General features: G+C 45.5%; 1 protein-coding gene across 4 annotated transcripts in view; it reads right to left on the bottom strand.

Annotated features, from left to right (window-relative positions):
* The window catches only part of HERC5 (HECT and RLD domain containing E3 ubiquitin protein ligase 5), a 50043-nt gene extending 36121 nt beyond the window's left edge, over positions 1 to 13922 (bottom strand). For 2 of the 4 annotated variants that reach the window (XM_059066837.2, XM_059066839.2), the window contains exons 1-5: positions 8405 to 8543; positions 6481 to 6809; positions 4306 to 4426; positions 3572 to 3648; positions 714 to 935 (exon numbers count right to left, since the gene is read on the bottom strand). In XM_059066837.2, coding sequence (XP_058922820.1) covers positions 714 to 935; positions 3572 to 3648; positions 4306 to 4426; positions 6481 to 6748 — 688 coding nt within the window. In that variant the 5' untranslated portion in view covers positions 6749 to 6809; positions 8405 to 8543. Of the gene's footprint in view, positions 1 to 713; positions 936 to 3571; positions 3649 to 4305; positions 4427 to 6480; positions 6810 to 8404; positions 8544 to 10883; positions 11170 to 13903 lie in introns of those variants that run through there. The other 2 variants (XM_067035475.1, XM_067035476.1) reach the window with 2 other exon arrangements.
* Positions 13923 to 19326: the final 5404 nt, after the last annotated feature.

The raw sequence follows: 19326 nt of genomic DNA, 5'->3' as shown, positions 1-19326 counted from the left end.
TCCTGAGTAACTAGCATTGGACCATGTGAGGCAGAAATGCAGTCTCTGCGGGGAACGTGTACATTATCACAGGTAATAAAGCAGCACAGTTTGCGACACCTGAAATCTCTAACAAGGTGTTTGGGGTCATCAGAAATATTGCCATCTGCTTTGCAGAGGTAGCTCAGTAATGCGAATTGCTGTTTTCGTGTGTGTGTGTGTGTGTGTGTGTGTGTGTGTGTACAGATGTAATGAATACCTTATGAGACTAGAACAGGTGAGTTTCTAAATAGAATTTTAGTATCCTCTTGTCCTCATGCAATTGTAATGATAGACATTGAAGTGCACAGGTACCCTGAAGGTCACTTCATCCAAACTCATCACTTTACGGAAAAAGAAAGACCTGGAGAAGAGTGACTCGGGTAGGCCCTGCAATTAGCTAACTTCGGGTGGGGCTCACAGCGCAGGCATTCTGGTCCCCAGTCCAACGCTCTGGCCCTTTTTCCCCGCTTGGTCCTGACACACGTCTCAATTACAGCCATGACCCCCACACCGTGCACGCGTGTCCTTTAGACCGATTCTGCCCTGAAGACAGAGAGATAACTGGGCAGGATCCGTGCTAATTGAAGTGGGGATCTGAATCATTTTTGCCAGGGAAGTCTGTGGTACATCCATCTCTCATAGGACAAATAGATATTTGTTTAGAATATGAATTTGAAAACATGTTTCCATACTGTCGGTGTGGCCCAGGCCCAGCTGTCCGCAATCATTTCTTCCCCACGAGTAAATGTTTCCCGACATGGATAAGGCCATGCTGTGGGCTTCTCCTGCAGAAATCTGAACCAAGGGGACTCCTGAGAGGTGCTCCACGACCTGCGGTGTAGGGATGGAGGCAAACGTTCTTCCAACTCCAAGCTGGCCGTCCAAGTTCTGTCCCCATGCAAAAAGCACACCGCCTTGACGTAAACAGAGAAGACGCTGTCTCAGTAAGTGTACGATGCAGCAGACATCTCCCTAGGACATTATGTGCTATCCATACTACACCATCACGATCTCTTCCGTTCAAACGGACAAGACTGCTCAGATCCTCTCGCGTCTCGGTCAGAAAAAACCAGAACCTTCTCTTGAGCAATGACAGCTACCATCACTTACCTCTTACCTCAAAGAGCAGTGCTATGAACTGAATGTCTGTGTCCCCCCAAAACTCCTACGTTGAAATCCTAACCCTCAGTGTGACGGTATTAGGAGATGAGGTCTTTGGGCGGTGACCAGAGTTAGATGAGATCGTGAGGTGGGGTTAACGCCCTTATAAATGGGTCCCCAGAGAGCTCCCTCGCCCTCTCCACCTGTAAGAAAACTGGCCCTCACTAGACACCGAACCTGCTGGAGCCGTGACTTTGGACTTCTACCTCCAGAACCGTGAGGAATAAATTTCTGCTGTTTAAGCCATCCAGTCTATTTTTGTTATAGCAGCCCGAACGGACAAAGAATAAAGCTATGTGAATATGTTATAATCAAATTCAAGAAACACTTATTTTAAAAATCCCACAGGATGGGCCCATGAAAGATAGAAACATTCTACATTTGGGAAAATAAAACCTAAAACTGCTTTTCTTTCTTTCCCTCTCCCAAGTGCCTTAAGATGCTAAATAAATACCTTAAAAATACATTGAAAACTGCAGCACAGTATTTTGAAAGAGTGAGCATCTTCTTCCATTAATTGAATATATGGAACATATTTTTATTTTATTTATTTATTTTAAAATTTTTCATTGGAGTCTAGTTGATTTACAACGTTGTGTTAGTTTCAAGTGTACAGCAAAGTGATTCAGTCATACCTATGCATATTGGATCATATTTTTAAAGAAAAGTTCTTAGATGTTATCTAATAGAGATGACAGTATCTAATGGAGTCTAAAAAAAATATATTGGAGATTTAATGTTTACCGAGCAGGACCTGGTGGGAGACAGAGGTTTTCCGTCAAACGTAAATATCACATGCCTGTCAGCCACCAGGAATATTATGACACCACTGAGGACGATCAGTACTTCCCTTTCTTGCTTTCCCAACTTTCATTCTTCCTAGATTGTGCTTTACCAATAATAAACCCTGAACAACCACTTTGCCCCACACATCCCTAGATCCTGGGCTTCTTGAAAGCACAGTGTCTGTCTCATCTCCACAACCTCCACATGGTAGATACTCAAAATGAAAGACCTGTTCATAAATGGATGAGCTCAAACAACCAGTTTTTTCCATTACAAGTTTTATACACTCAAACCTTAACAGGGCCTTCAGTACAGGTCAAACGCTTGATTACTTACTTCCCTTGAATTCCAGCTTTCATTCAGTTTATGTTTATATCTGTCCTACGTATTTAAAAAATTTCCTTGATCCTGAATTCCCCTCTATCGCCTTCCTGTCTTAATTAGGTCAAGTTTCTTCAGGAAATACTCCATATTCACTACTTCCCTTCCCTACCATTATGGTATCTGATAAGAAACAGGAAGTAATAAAGGGCTGGGGAGAATCTCTGAATTCAAAAGGTAACCTTAAAACACATCAGAGGCCTGCAAACTGGCCATAAAAGCAGACCCAAGGGATTCTGAGCCCCTATCCTGGGAGCTGGAAGAGCACTAGGAAAAGGGAAGAAAGTTCTGGAAAACGGTGGTGGACCATGCCTGGTCCTGCTTCCAGGGAGGAGATTTTGATTATTCCGAATATTTTCACTGTTTCATATTTGAAAAATAAAAAAACATGGAACTTTTGAAATAAAGCTCTAGGCCCAAGAGGTAGCCCAGGTGCCATGTCACCAAACCGAACTTTCATGGCCCTGTAAATGCTCCGCTTGACCAGAAACACAGCATATGCAGTCAGCCAATCCCCAAACACCAAATCTACTCTGCGCTCTACACTTACTTCCTTGTTCCTTAATCTTTCTAAACGCCAGCCTTGCACCCTTAGCCAATCAGGCCCGGTTTCCGCGTTGAGGCTTCTAACATGCTACAAAACCCGCCCTTGCCCGAAACCCCTCGGGAAGAGTGTTCCGCTGCTCGTCAGGCCCTGCACACTCTCAATCCGTGGGCTCTTTTCCCTTAAATAGAGGACATCCAACTCGTTACCAAATTGTTTTAGTTTTGTCATTTTTTTTTTGTTTTTTCTTTTTTCTTTTTCGGTACGCGGGCCTCTCACCGCTGCGGCCCCTCCCCTCGCGGAGCGCAGGCTCCGGACGCGCAGGCCCAGCGGCCACGGCTCACGGGCCCAGCCGCTCCGCGGCACGTGGGATCCTCCCGGACCGGGGCTCGAACCCGCGTCCCCTGCACCGGCAGGCGGACTCTCAAACACTGCGCCACCAGGGAAGCCCTAGTTTTGTCATTTGACCGAACAAAAGGTAGGAACAGTAATTATGAAAACCTGAAGATTTTACAGGTTCAAGAATTCTAATTTTATGTCTCCTTTAGTAGTGCTCTAGACCATATCACATTCAAAAACCATACTTCTGTCCTGTTACTAAGTGAAGCACATACATTCTACTAGTTCTATACACACACACACACATTTGCTCCTTCTAACAATATTCCAGAAAAGTACCTTTTGAGAGTGCAAGCGAATGATAATCTCCACATGTGATCTGAATTATATTTTTTTCTTGTAAAATGCACTGAAACCTGATGAAAGAAAATATGTTTTATGTTGATCACATAATGGAAGTCACAATATTGATGTAAGAATTATTAACTGTGTTTAATTAGGATTGATTAATTAAATTTACTGCCTCACATTCAGCACATCTAAAATTATTATAATAATAACATGCTTTAATTAGTGGTTTAAAAGAAGAATAATGGGCATTACAAAACGGTGGTAAGATGATTCTAAGACAATTTTGCAAACAATAATTTTATGATGCAGGAATAATACACGATGAAAATAACTTCTAACTCACATGATCTACTAGTAAAACGTCTCACAACTCATTCCATGATAATTCATTTTTTCCCAAGGTTGAAAACTATTTCTGTAAATTTAACTCATAGTATTATTATGAGGGTTAAATGAGTTAATGAACGTGAAAGTCCAGTTTGGGGCTACGTGGACTAACCAATCATTTCCTTTAAATGCCAAAGCAACACATGGTACATGCGATGGGAGACATAAATTGATTTATAGTTCATTGATAGAATTCACCTGTCCACAATTCATCATTTACTTAAGATGTCACTGTATAAAGCAGGCGACAAGGATCATATAAAGTAACATTTTCCTACAAAAATTATGAGTGCCTTTTGTTTTGAATTTTTAATACAAGAAAAAACCTTCCTTACCTTGCATGATTTACGCTGTAGTTGTACTCAAATGGTCTTCCATCTGAGGAGAGAATCAGCATGTGCTCTGCTCCTTGGTCCATGGAATGTATCTTCATTTTTTTCTCTAACTTAATGCACTCTGCAGAGAAAATCCGACCAGGAGTGATCACCACCATTCCGTTACCCACTATTATCATTCATTTCATTATAATACACTTAAAACACCTGGAAAAAGTTTGCTTTTAGATTCCTGTTTAAGAAGTTCAGAAAGAGAAACTAAATTTGAAGAGCTAGAAATGAGAAAGGCTGTAAGAAAATATATCTTAAATTTTTGGACAACACAACTCATTTTAAGAGTAAATATATTGTGTATTCTGAGATACACTCTTTCCAAAAACAAAACAAATAACAATAATAAACCCCTCCTGACGCCCCATCGAGAAGCCAAGGCCTATATTCTTAAAAGGAGACATTTGGTTTGGGGGAACGATTTTTAAAAAAGATGTTGTTAAAAGAATTGTTATTGGCATTAGTGCATATTTAGCCCTTTCTAAAAGTTAAAGATTTAAAATTGCCCACTATGCCATTTACTCTTATTTAATTTGTTCACAAAATGTAGGACAGATTTGGGACCTTGTTTCAGTTTTCAGTTCTAACTGAAAAAAATCTATTCATGTAAAAATATCAAAGCACAAACGACTTCATAATAAAAATGCTAAGAGAACCAAAACAGTTTGGTAATAAAGAAGAAATGGCCCAACAGACTAAAGATTTTTAGAGACCCAGCATTTCAAATCAGTTGAAAAGAGGAGGGTTTATTCAAAAAAAGGTATTGGGACATCCGGCTAGCCATTTTGGAGAAACAAATCAATCTAGATCCCCCTACTTCATTCCTTAAGTCAAAATAATTTCCAAGTGTATCAAAAATTTTCGGTTTAAAAGTAAAATCTGGGCTTCCCTGGTGGCGCAGTGGTTGGGAATCCGCCTGCCGATGCAGGGGACGCGGGTTCGTGCCCCGGTCCGGGAGGATCCCACGTGCCGCGGAGCGGCTGGGCCCGTGAGCCATGGCCGCTGAGCCTGCGCATCCGGAGCCTGTGCTCCGCAACGGGAGAGGCCACGACAGCGAGAGGCCCGCAGACCGCAAAAAAGAAAAAAAAAAGGAAAATCTTAAAATTAGTATAAAGATGAGTACATTTAAAAAATAAATTGGATTGCGAATAGCTTTCTAACATAACACAAAATCCATAAGCCTCCTCAAAGATTGATGAAGTAGACAATAAAATAACCTTAGCTAAAGGCAAGTCGGGGAAAATTTTACAACGTATATGACCCACAAAAGGCTACTCTAACTCAATATTCAAAAACTCTTCCAAATAAATACGAAAAAGATGACAACTCAATTTTTTAAAAAGCCAGGCAAAGATATGAATGAACAGGCAGTTCACCAAAAAGAAATGCGAATGACCCACAAACAGAATAACGATCCTCGACTCCGCTCAAGTTAAAAGTAAAACGAACAAAAGTAAAATATCATTTTCTTCACTCAACAGGAGAGCAAATTTTTCAGTTAAGTGTGTGGCCATCTGCTTTCCCGCCCACCTGTAGAATCGGAGCTACGGACACCGGACCTAATCTCTACAGATTACCACGGAGAAGCGCAACTGAAAGCACTTTTTAAAATGCCTGCAAACATCGTCACTGAGAACAAGATAACGCGAACGAGGTTCTCCAAAGACTCCAAATAGGAGCGAAGCGAAAAAGGGGTCAGTGAGAAACACACTTTGAACAGAAACCAACGACAGAGGAGGGCTGGCAGAGGTAAAATGCTGCCGGTACACTCCCTCCGTGCGGTCGGCGGACGGGGCCGACTACTCCTCGCCACCACCGCGCCCAACTCCACGCCCACCGTGACCGCGGCTGGGAGAGCTCAGGGATGCTGCGCGAGCCACGCGCGAAAACCCCCCGGGCTGGCGCGCCCCCGCGGACCGCTGCGGCCCCCGCGGACCGCTGCGGGCGTTGGGTCCCCTTCTGAATCTCCTTCGCGGTGAGAGAAGGACTGCACACCCACAAGTCGGGCCACTCTGCAGAGAAGCGTCCCTGCCGGCCCCGCAGGCGCCGACCCCGGCAGCCCACCGCACTCACACCCCCAGCCGCGGCGGGAGGGCCGAGCGGGCGCTGCGCCGCCCCACTCACTCGGCTTCCTGGCGCCGTCGCTCCCCGCCGGCAGCTGGTGGACCTCGACGCCGGCGCCACCGCGCTCCAGCACCGCCAGGCGTTCGCGCGTGCAGCACATCTGGCGCGTCGCCTCGGTCCTCCGGGACAGCACTTTGAGGAGCGGGGTGGCGCTGGGGAAGAGCCAGAGGTTCGCATCCCGCGGCTCCGCGGGCCGGGACGCGGGGACCAGCCCGGACGCCAAGCGCGCGCCGCCGCCTCGCGACCTCCTCCGTGGCCTCCGCTCCATCGCCGTTTTCCCGGGCTCCACTGCCGCGCCTCCGCTCTCCGGGCCTTCGGCAGAGACCGAGCTGTGGCGAGAGACGGAGAGGGGGAGACGGCCGCTCCAAGAGCGCCCACGGGCCCCCGAGCGTCGCGGCGCGGAGGCGGAACGAGCGGAACGCGCGGCGGCGTCGAGGAACCGCAGCTTCCCTACCCCGCCCCTGCCCCGACGCCGGGCTTCCAATGTGCTGTTTGGGGGCGGAGCCGGCAGTGTCCGAGAGAATCGAAACTGCCTTTTTTTTTTTTTTTTTTTTAAAGGGGGCGAAATCGAAAACGAAAAGTTAAAGGGAAACTCGATGACTCACGACTGGCTTGGACTGTGGCCAGAGTAAACAGGACGCTGGCTGGTGAAGAGGTGGGTGGGCAGGGCTGAGAAGGTGTCCCCGGGCGGGCAGTGGCCACCTGAACTGGACCAGGTGGCCTTCGAAGCAGCCCTGCAATTCCACTAGGAGGAGCCCTGACACAGGCGAACGTGCAGAATTCCAGAAACTATGGTGGCCCGGAGAGCTGAAATTTGTTAAGCATTCTGTTGGGGGGCTCTGCCGCAGCCTCGTGGTGAAACTTGTGCCGTCCCACGGCCCACGCTGCGGTGCCTGCAACCACTGATGTCCTGTCTGTCAATAAATCTTTGCCTTTTCTAGAGTTTCTTAGGAATGGACTCAAACTTGTGCAGTCTTTTGTGTCTATTTTCACTTAGCATAAGGCTTTTGAGATTCATCCTGTAGTGTTTCATCAGTAGTTCCCTCTTTGTTATTGAGTGGTATTCTATTATATGGATATACCACAATTTATCCATTTACCAATAGGCAGGCTTTTCAGTCCTTTCCGGTTTGTGGCCACAGAGAATAGAAGTGCTGTGAATACTGTGAACAAGCCTTTGAGTGGATAAATGTTTTCATTTCTTTGGGGTAAATACCTAAAAATGGAATTGCTGTGTCATAAAAATGGACTTGCTGTGTCATATCATTTTAAGAAACTACCAGGGGCTTCCCTGGTGGCGCAGTGGTTGAGAGTCCGCCTGCGATGCAGGGGACGAGGGTTCGTGCCCCGGTCCGGGAAGATCCCACGTGCCGCGGAGCGGCTGGGCCCGTGAGCTGGGCCCGTGAGCCGTGGCCGCTGAGCCTGCGCGTCCGGAGCCTGCGCGTCCGGAGCCTGTGCTCCGCAACGGGAGAGGCCACAACAGTGAGAGGCCCGCGTACCGCAAAAATAAAAAATTAAATTAAATTTAAAATAAATAAAAAATAAAAATATAAAGTTGATGACACGCCGATTTATTAAAATAAATGAAATGATTAAATAGGATTTATTTAAAACAAATATAGCATGCATGATTCTCATTAAGAATATCATGTACTATCCACAGCAACTGTTTCCATCTGTATAAACTCAAGAGACCAGGCCAGATTTCTGTTTATTGTGCTGGTTGATAATTAAGGAGCATTTGGCCTTTCTCCATTTTAAAATGTTTACTTGATTATAAGTCATGCCAAAATTCAAATTCATCTAAAGAGTATGCACATTTATTGAAACTGAAGACCCTGTCTGTGTGTATAACATTATTTATATTTAAACTACTGAGACTGACTCCAAATATAGTCCTAGAAAAGCAATTATATTTACTTACTTCCCCCAAAGAGGACTGAGTTCTTTTAAATCTTCTAATGATGGCTCTTGGTCCAGAAGTTTCTTAAACAGAGCCAGTGGGCACGGGAGGTTGACAACATTAAAATTGTACAGGGAGAGTCCACACAGCACCCCAAAGAGGAAATATCTCTTCTTCTCAAATTTAGGTGGAAAGAGAACGAAAAAAGTCCTTAATATATTATAAATAATCAATAATCCAAAGGGATCATTAGATTATTTAAAAAAAGGTTTGGTTCCCTTTTCTAAAAGTCAGAAATTAGAAACAAAATGGGCTTCAGGAAAATCAAAATTTGAGGTTCTTACACAGGCTATAATATAAAGTAAATTTCTTCCATAAGTTAAAATACAAATTTTAACAGTTCAGAATACTGAATAAATGAATTTGCATTTTGTTACTAATAGCACATCTGGAATATGAAAAAGCATGCTCAGATAGCCTTATACACCCAAGGTTTTCACTATTTAATTTCACAGTCTTTGTCTTCAGAGTCATGTACAAAAATGACACCAGGAAGGAAGGGTACACTTTATGTACACGTGCAGTGGGCACCAGGCATGTCAGGTGTGTGTCAGAGGAGTGTTCCTCTGTGATGCAGCCTCGACCCAGATGTGCTTACAGGAATGAGCATATGGGTCAGGGAAGGTGACCGATGCCATTGACTGTGAGGGTCTGTGGAAAGAGGAAGGGAAAAGTCCTGATGAAATCTCTTAAAGTTGTATAGTTCCCTAAAGTTTTCACGGTGCTTCACACTTTGATATACCTCGTTTTAATCTCACAACAGCTCTGTAAAGCAGGCGGAACAGAAACTATGACAGCTGTTTCATAGGTGAGGAAGCTGAAAACTCAGAGAGGCTAAATTACACAGCCATTAGCACTCAAGACTAGGACCCTGGGATTAGAAGCCCACATGATGGCTTCCTTCCCTATCCTACTGTGTTTCTCCACAACTATTACAACACTTAAAATCAGCAGCCTATAATTTCAAAAAATTGATAAAGTTCCTGGTGTTTTAGTCTTATTGCTCCATCCACATATACAAAAAGTTTCAAGAGGAAAGAGATTGTGTCACACACTAATTTGAATCTTCTACAATATTTAATACAGTGTGGGAACCTCAAGAAACAGCCAGCAAAAGCTTGTTGATTGATAAAAATCCTACCACCGGCACACCTTGGCCATTCCTATCTTTTAGAGGTTCCTTCTTTCTCAAAAAAGATTCATCTCCTCCTCCTGTCCCTGTTCTTTCTGGGTTCCAAACTCCAGCATGTCATCTGAAGAACATTCTGGAAGTTCATGGGCAAGGAGATCAATAAATTGAGGCTCAACATGTGATTCTTTTTGGAATTATTTGCTCCGTGTTACTCATACAGAAATGAAGTTTTTTTGTTACTTTGAGGAAATGCTTACATATTGAGGATCTTTGTAAAAATATAATCACTGCATAAATGAATCACCTTATTAGAATTAGCAATTATCTCTAGGCTTCTATTAACAATTTCTCTCCTAATTTGAAACTCTAGATTACTGCCTCTTAAAATTTAGGAAACCACCCAAATATCCATCAACAGGAGACTAGATTAACAAAGTGTGGTACATCTAAACCACGGAATACCACTCGGCAGTAAAAGGGCATAAACTATGATACATATAACAACATGCACCAGTCTCAGGGTAATTATGCTGAATGAAAGAGGATAGACACGAAGACTACTTATGATTCCATTCATGGAAAATTCTAGGAAATTCAAACTCTGCTATAGTGACAGGAATCCGAGCAGTGGTTGCCTGGGCATGGGGCAGGGAGTAGAAGCAGGGAGGACTGGGATCAGAAGCGGGTCGGAGCATCTCTGGGGGATGACGGGTATGTTCATTGTCTTGAGTTTCATCATGGCTATAGATGTACATCCACATTCACCAAATTGCACACTTTATGTGCCGTTTATCGTATCTCAAGTATACTTTATGCAAGCTGTTTAAAAACTGAATGTTCGGGCTTCCCTGGTGGCGCAGCGGTTGAGAGTCCGCCTGCCGATGCGGGGGACACGGGTTCGTGCCCCGGTCCGGGAAGATCCCACGTGCCACGGAGCGGCTGGGCCCGTGAGCCGTGGCCGCTGCGCCTGCGCGTCCGGAGCCTGTGCTCCGCAACGGGAAAGGCCACAACAGTGAGAGAGGCCCGCGTGCCGCAAAAAAAAAAAAAAAAAAAAAAAAAAAAAAAAATTGAATGGTCATATGAATCACCTGGGGATCTTATTAAAAAATATATGTTCTGACCTGGGCCGGAGATTCTGCTTTTCTCACAGCTCCAGGTAACGCTGGAGCTTCTGAGCTGTGGAGCATGTTTTGAGTAGCAAGGCTTTATGTGACCCAATTTCACATTAGTATATATTGTGTTCATGTTACAGTATATGGTATACTTTTTCTGTTCTGAAAAACCGTAAGAAAACAAATAAAAACTTACATCGACAGGCAACTGCCCGTAGGAACCCTCTTCAGGATGTATGAACCTCCCATATTCTTTCTTGGTCATATCTTCAAATATACAGTGGAAGAGCTCGGACTTCACCCCTTCTCCCACAGAACGAATTTCTTTAATAAATTCAACCGAGGCAAGAGAACACAGTCCCAGGTCCAGATTTAAAATATAATGCCTTGGGCTTCCCTGGTGGCGCAGTGGTTGAGAATCCGCCTGCCGATGCAGGAGACACGGGTTCGTGCCCCGGTCCGGGAAGATCCCACATGCCGCGGAGCGGCTGGGCCCGTGAGCCATGGCCTCTGAGCCTGCGCGTCCGGAGCCTGTGCTCCGCAACGGGAGAGGCCACAACAGTGAGAGGCCCGCGTACCACAAAAAAAATAAAAAAATAAAATAAAATAAAATAAAATATAATGCCTTGACCTTTACGGAAAAGTTGCAAACCTGCCATCACCAGGACTCCCAGAATCCGCTCTCCTTACCTAACTGTGCTCCGTGCTCCCTCAATCTGCTTCCGAGCAGCGGATGCCGTGAACCTACCCACTGTCAGATTACTGTACAGTGAGCGCATGGGTCCCTTCCGCGCTTACGTGAGCCAAGCGAAGCGGGGTTCCGGCCAGACTCAGCACCCTCCAGTTACGCCGACCAGTGTCTCGAACCACATTTTGATGTGCTTCAAACCTCTAAGTTCCTCAATTCTTCTCTCTTGTTTGTCTTCCTCTCATCACTCAGGCTTTAAAACTTGGGCTTCAGGGGCTTCCCTGGTGGCTCAATGGTTGGGAGCCCGCCTGCCGATGCAGGGGACGCGGGTTCGCGCCCCGGTCCGGGAGGATCCCACGTGCCGCGGAGCGGCTGGGCCCGTGAGCCGTGGCCGCTGCGCCTGCGCGTCCGGAGCCTGTGCTCCGCAACGGGAGAGGCCGCAACAGTGAGAGGCCCGCGTACCACAAAAAAAAAAAAAAAAAACTTGGGCTCCAGTCAACAATTACTTGGTTTCTCCTGCCTCTCCCCTCGTTCGGACTTCAGATAAACAGCCCTCCCCGTCAGCCTGGGCGGGACACCTTTGTAGGAGCCTGCAGGGCTGACTGCTCAGAATACGCTCCTGTAGGCATCGAAAAGAACAGGTCCCTCTCTTCCAGAGTCTACCCCTGGGCTTTGTAGTTGAGTACGATCCGGGGTTTCCTACCACCTCTCTAACTACTCCTTCTATCCTTCCCTTTCTGTCTGTTTCTTTTTCTCTTTTTAATACAAGTATCAGCAAGCTTCACTAGGAGTTCTCTTTCTCTTCTGTTTGCCTAGAAAATCTTACTTACGGGCACTTTGAGCCACCAACTCCTAGGCCACTGGCCGTCACCTCCAAGGGCCGGCCTCACATTCCATCCAGGTTTCCCAACGCTTCTGATTTTCCTGTTCCTGCCCATTTACACCAGCAAGTCGGCCTTTGCCACAGTCTGGGCCTTGACAGCCTTGCCTTGTTCAGAGTCTATCTTTCGATTGGATTTGTCTCGAAGTTTGCCTTCTTACCTCCTGGCCATCTCCTGCAGACAGAATCATTCTCTGTTGATTTCCCCACGATCAAGATTTGAAGGAAAATAGGGAGACACCAACTAGAGAGTCTGGCTTGTAAAACAGTTTCTGTGTTTTCCATGAGAGCCCCACGCTGGGGGGCACACCCCTCCTGTGTGAGGCCCACCCTGAGGTTCTGACTTCTGCTCTGAGAACTTAACTCTTCCCCTCATGGCTGACAGCAGGAAAAGCCACTCGCTTCTGGCCAGATGCCAGCCCTCACGGGCACAGTTAGCCGTCATTCTGTGGGCAAACGACGCGAGGTACCACACAGGGAAACCCCTACAGGTGCCCACAAAGGGCGAAGCGAAGGATGCCGAGAATTGGAACCAATGTACCGGGAAGTCTACGACCAGAACTAGAGCCAACATGCAGGATAAGTATCTGTCGCACCTGCTGCCTGCTGGCTGCATTCACAGCCCCAGTTCTTCACCCCTGCTCGACCCAGGTCTTTTGCGCGTGACTTGGCAGTTCCTCTCATTAGAGAGGCTGAGTGTATTCTGCCAGCCCTTGACTTGAGTTCAGCCATGTGACTTGCTTTGACTGAAGAAATGTTTGTCGTGTGACTGGGCTTCCCGTCGCGTACCTCTGACAATGCTGTGAGAACATGTTTGCAGGTCCCAGGAAGAAGATGGAAAACGTAGGAACCAGGGCCCAGGGCCAAACGGCCCTGGCCGGGGCCTAGCCTAGCTCAGCCAATCCCTAGCCAACTTGCAAACATGTACACAAGTATAGACAAAACCTGCAAAGCCGCCCAGATGAGTTCAACTTAGATTAGCAGACCCTCAGCTGAATTGCAGATCTGTAAAATTATTATTTTAAGTCACGGTGCTCTGGGATGGTTCCTTAAGCAGCATGTCTGTAGCCACAGGTAACTACTAGTTAACCCGTAACCCCAGTGGTCAATTAAACACCCCGTAGCTTTTCTCTGAAGCACAAGCAAGGAATCCTGGAAACCATTAGGCTGATAACTGTAGTTGCAAACACAGGCTCTTCCTGTGCCACATTCTATAAATGTGTCCCTCCCACGCTGGTAAAACTATCCAGTGAGGCTTTTTCCTGTACCACTAACACTTTCCGCAGGTCAGTGACTTCGGCTTGGCGTAACTGACACAGAGCGTCTTCAACTAGGTGACTCTGCCTGACTCTAAGTGTAAATGGAGGGGATTCATCCTTTCCTTGCAGAATTATTGGCCCAAAATCCATGCACTCTTTCCCTTCTGATTCCTAGAAAAAGAAACATGTTAGGAATCCTCATAGGAATACTAGGAATTGTTTACTATTTCAAATAAACGTATTTTATATAGCACACATTTATGCCTACCATTGCTATATACACTCAGATTGTAACGATTTAAGGAAAAGAACATCGTATCTATATTACGGGAGATAAAGAGGTGGCAGGATCTGTGGCAGCTGGGAACTGTAGATAGGGGATTACTCACCATGGATGGACAGCTGAACGGTCTCAGATCACTTATTCTAGGGGACGTAATCCTTACAGGCAACAGTGGTAGTAAACATGCTGCAGCAGTCACCCAGCGTTACCCACTTCGCAGTCTTTCTTGCCACCATAATCCTCAAAAACATAAGGGCAGTGGAGGAGCTCAGACGTGTCAGACGCAGGAAGGAGACTAGAGGAAAGGCTTTCCCAGAGAACATCCACTCCTCCTCTGTTTCAAATACCTGTGATCCATGTACTGAATTTGCACGGGAACTCCCTAAAAGGATGTCACCGGTGGCCTCATTTTGTAGCTAGCATTCTTCTTGGTCACCCAGCACAGTACTTTCCATGGAGCTTTTCTGAATTCTCGACATTTCCTTACCAATTGAGTGCCATACTGTTGACTCTGCTGAGCTTCCCTTGGATTAGAAATCAGGTGTTGCGGGGCTTCCCTGGTGGCGCAGTGGTTGAGAGTCCGCCTGCCGATGCAGGGGACGCGGGTTCGTGCCCCGGTCCGGGAGGATCCCAGGTGCCGCGGGGCGGCTGGGCCCGTGAGCCATGGCCGCTGGGCCTGCGCGTCCGGAGCCTGTGCTCCGCAGCGGGAGAGGCCACAACAGTGAGAGGCCCGCATACCGCAAAAAAAAAAAAAAAAAAAAAAAAAAAAAAAAAGAAATCAGGTGTTGGACTTGCTGTCCTTGCCTTGACCTCAACACACCTCTAGGGCTTCTGCTTTATCCCAAGGACAGTAAAGGAGTACGTAGGGTTTATAAACCAATGCAACCCTCTTGGGGCCTGTCCTGCAACAGTGACAGCAAGACAGGTGGATAACAGCTATGCTATCCCAGGTTTCCAGGCTGAGCGTCGTTGCCCATATAAGCCCTCTACAAGCATCTGAGACAAGAGTACCTGTGGCTCCAGGCTTGGGAGAGCCCTGTCCCAGATCTCCGCCACCACTAAGTACCGGGCATTGGATATATGATGCTCCTAGATTCTTCTGGTTGTTCCTTGAGATGTTTGTTGTAAAGAGATTCCAGGTTTGCAGGGAAGTGGAAAAGTGCCATTTCTGGTCCTTCCTGGTGCCGGGTCTTCTCTTGCTTTGGTCCAGGGCACTGCAGCTCTGGGATGCCTCGCGGTCCTGCGGCTCTGAGTGACAGGGAGTGTGCGGCAAAGCCCTCCACTGACTGCTGCAGGGAGAGGTGTGTGTGGGGCCTGCCGCAGGCCCCCCTTCCGTCACCTAGCCCAGAACTGGACTGGAGACCTGCAGCTTAACTTACTGTCCAGTTCCTCTACTCCCGCTCTCCATGTACTGGTTTCCCCTCTCGACATGTATGCATTTGAATTGGTCATACGGTTCGGAGCTTACAATTTTGACTGCCTCCATCAGCTCTCCCCTGGAAGACAGGATTCTGGCGTCTGCTTTCTAACTCCACCCTTGACAACTGCAACTAGAGTTTTCTTGTCCTCAAATCTTCCCTAATGCTTCGTAATACGCCAACCGCCTGGGTCCACTGTCCTCTCAACCCTCACTAACACAGTGGCCAGGAGAGATAGAGCGCTGCTGTGGAAGAAAGTACCATGTAGGGAAGGACTTGTTTAAAGGACGCTTACAGGGCAGTTAGGCTTCGCAAGGAAAGACAATCTATTTTCTCTCATTACCAGGGATGTTAGGAAAACTTTTAAGAGGGGTATAGCTGGGAAACAAAAGAGGAGATGATTCAGTCAAATCTCCTCGTAAACATGCTAATGACAGACACTAATAACCTCAACTAAAGGAAGAGTCCTTATCTCCAGGATGCTTTTAGCAGGATGTACCTTGTCCATCTAGGTTGCTTATTATAAAGAAACACGGAATTTATAGATGTATGGGGCACGGCTCACTGGAAAATGTCGTGTAAGCTATATAATTAATAGGGCATATATAAAGGAAATGTTTGATAACTGAAATGGCTCCTTTTGTGCATGTGATGTCCCAGACCCCTGCATGTCTCACCACGTGAGTCTTCAAAGTAGAAATATCATAGATAAACAGATACAAACCTTTCCTGAGGAACGGCCTAGAAAACAAGCCTCAGCAATCCAAAAAATGTTCGGGAAAGCTTCAGCGTAATGTCTGGGGGGAGGGGCTGGGATGAGGATTATAGATACACAAGTAAAAGCTCAGGCTGACGGCGATAAGCGACACGGAACAGCGTGTAAATATTGTGTGGCAACAACGCAAGCACGAGACGAGAAACAGAAGGGAGGCGAGCGGAAAGCAGAACTGGCTGCGCGCCTCACAGGCACTACCCGGGAAGGAAAGATACCACTTGTGGCTGACAAATCAAGGTCCAAGACTTTTTTTTTTTTTTTTTTTTTTGGTACGCGGGCCTCTCGCTGCGGTGGCCTCTCCCGTTGCGGAGCACAGGCTCCGGACGCGCAGGCGCAGCGGCCACGGCTCACGGGCCCAGCCGCTCCGCGGCACGTGGGATCCTCCCGGACCGGGGCACGAACCCGCGTCCCCTGCATCAGCAGGCGGACTCTCAACCACTGCGCCACCAGGGAAGCCCTTTAGTTTTTTGAGAAACCTCCATACTATTTACCACAGTGCTACACAAATTTACATTCCCACCAACAGTGTGCTAAGGGTCCCCTTTCCTCCACACTGGGTGACAGGTTTTATCTTTCAATATTTTCAGTATGTCATTCCAGTCTCTCCTGGTCTGTAGAGTTCCTGCTGAGAAATCTGCTGATAGTTTAGTGGGGCTATCTTTGTAGGTTGCATTCTTTTGTTCCCTGGCTGTCTTTAAAATTCTTTATCACTGACTTTTGACACTTTTAATATAATGTGCCTTGGAGAAGGTCTTTTTGCACTGAGATAATAAGGTGTTCTATTAGCTTCACGCACTTGTATATCCAGTTCCTTTCCCAGCTTCGGGCAGTCCTCAGCTATTAATTTTGAAAATAAGCTCTGGGCTCCCTTCTCCTTCTCTTCTCCTTCTGGGAGACTAATTATCCCAGGAGGAGGGTCCTCTTCTCTCCGCGTCCTCACCAGCACTTGTTATTTGTGTTCTTTTTGGTGAAAGCCACCCTGACAGGTGCGAGGGGACAACTCATCGTGGCTTTGCTTTGCATTTATTTCCCTGACGATTAGCCATGCTGAGCATCTATTCACGTGCCTGTCGGCCATCTTCATTTCCTCTTTGGAAAAATGTCTGGTCAGCTCTTCTGCCCATTTTTTAAGTGGGCGGTTTGTTTTTTTGATGCTAAGTTGTATGAGCTGTTTATATACGTTGGATATTCATCCCTTATCAGTCATATAATTTGCAAATATTTTCTCCCATTCGGTAGGCTGTCTTTTTGTTTTGTTAATGGTTTCCTTTGCTGTGCAAAAGCTCTTAAGTTTAACTAGGTCCATTTGTTCATTTTTGCTTTTACTTCCCTTACTCTAGGAGACGGATCGAAAAACAAATATTGCTCCAATGTATGTCAAACACTGTTCTGCCTATGTTTTCCTCTAAGAGTTTTAAAGTATGTGGTCTTACACTTAGGTTTTTAATCCACTTTTGAGTTCATTTTTGTATATGGTGTTACAGAATGTTCTGATTTCGTTCTTTTACATGTAGCTGTCCAGTTTTCCCAGAACCACTTATTGAAGAGACTGTGTTTTCTCCATTGTATACTCTTGCCTCCTTTGTCATAGGTTAATTGACCGTAGTGTGTGGGTTTATTTCTGAGCTCTCTATTCAGTTCCATTCATCTGTGTCTGTTTTTGTGCCAGTACCATACGGTTTCTTTTTTAATTTTTTATAAATTGGAGTATAGTTGCTTTACAATATTGTGTTAGTTTATACTGTACGGTAAAGTGAATCAGCTATACATATACACATATCCCCTCTTTTTTGGATTTCCTTCCCATTTAGATCACCACAGAGCACTGAGTAGAGTTCCCTGTGCTACACAGTAGGTTCTCATTAGTTACCTATTTTATACACAGTATCAACAGTGTGTATGTGTCACTCCCCATCTCCCAATTCATCCCACCCCACCTTTCCCCCTTGGTATCCATATGTTTGTTCTCTACCGCTGTGTCTCTATTTCTGCTTTGTAAATAAGATAGTCTATACCACCTTTTTCAGATTCCACATATATGCATTAATATACGATATTTGTTTTTCTCTTTCTGACTTACTTCACTCTGTATGACAATCTCTTGGTCCATCCATGTCTCTACAAATGACCCAATTTCGTTCCTTTTAATGGCTGAGTAATATTCCATTGTACATATGTGCCACATCTTCTTCATCCATTCTGCTGTTGATGGACATTTACGTTGCTTCCATGCCCTGGCTACTGTAAATACTGCTGCAATGAACACTGGGGTGCATGTGTCTTTTTGAATTCTGGTTTTCTCTGGATATATGCCCAGAAGTGGGACTGCTGGGTCATATGGTAGTTCTATTTTCAGTTTTTTTAAGGAACCCCCATACCGTTCTCCATTGTGGTTGTATCAATTTACATTCCCACCAACAGTGTAGGAGGGTTCCCTTTTCTCCACAGCCTCTATAGCATTTACTGTTTGTAGATTTTTTTTGATGATGGCCATTCTGACTGGTGTGAGATGATACCTCATTGTAGTTTTGATTTGCATTTCTCTAATGATTAATGACGTTGAGCATTCTTTCATGTGTTTGTTGGCAATCTGTGTATCTTCTTTGGAGCAATGTCTATTTAGGTCTTCTGCCCAGTTTTGGATTGGGTTGTTTGTTGTTTTGATATTGAGCTGCATGAGCTGCTTGTAGATTTTGGAGATTAATCCTTTGTCAGTTGCTTCATTTGCAAACGTTTTCTCCCCTTCTGAGGGTTGGCTTTTCATCTTGTTTATGGTTTCCTTTGCTGTGCATGAGCTTTTAAGTTTAATTAGGTCCCACTTATTTATTTTTGTTTTTATTCTCATTACTCTAGGAGGTGGGTCAAAAAATATCTTGCTGCGATTTATGTCAAAGAGTATTCTTCCTATGTTTTCCTCTAAGAGTTTTATAGTATCTGGCCTTACATTTAGGTCTTTAATCCACTTTGAGTTTATTTTTGTGTATGGTGTCAGGGAGTGTTCTAATTTCATTCTTTTACATATAGCTATCCAGTTTTCCCAGCACCACTTATTGAAGAGACTGTCTTTTCTCCATTGTATACTCTTGCCTCCTTTGTCATAGATTAACTGACCATAAGTGTGTGAGTTTAATTCTGAGCTCTCTATTTGGTTCCATTGATCTATGTGTCTGTTTTTGTGCCAGTACCATATGGTCTGATTACTGTAGCTTTGTAGAATAGTCTGAAGTCAGAGAGCATGATTCCTCCAACTCTGTTCTTCTTTCTCAAGATTGTTTAGGCTATTAGGGGCCTTTTGTGTTTCCATACAAATTTTAAAATTACTTGTTTTGGGGCTTC

This window comes from Kogia breviceps, chromosome 6 (assembly GCF_026419965.1).
Source record: "Kogia breviceps isolate mKogBre1 chromosome 6, mKogBre1 haplotype 1, whole genome shotgun sequence".
NCBI classification, from domain to species: domain Eukaryota; kingdom Metazoa; phylum Chordata; class Mammalia; order Artiodactyla; family Physeteridae; genus Kogia; species Kogia breviceps.
The sequence above is the reverse complement of the archived record's forward strand: the minus strand, read 5'-3'. Positions and strand labels throughout refer to the sequence as shown.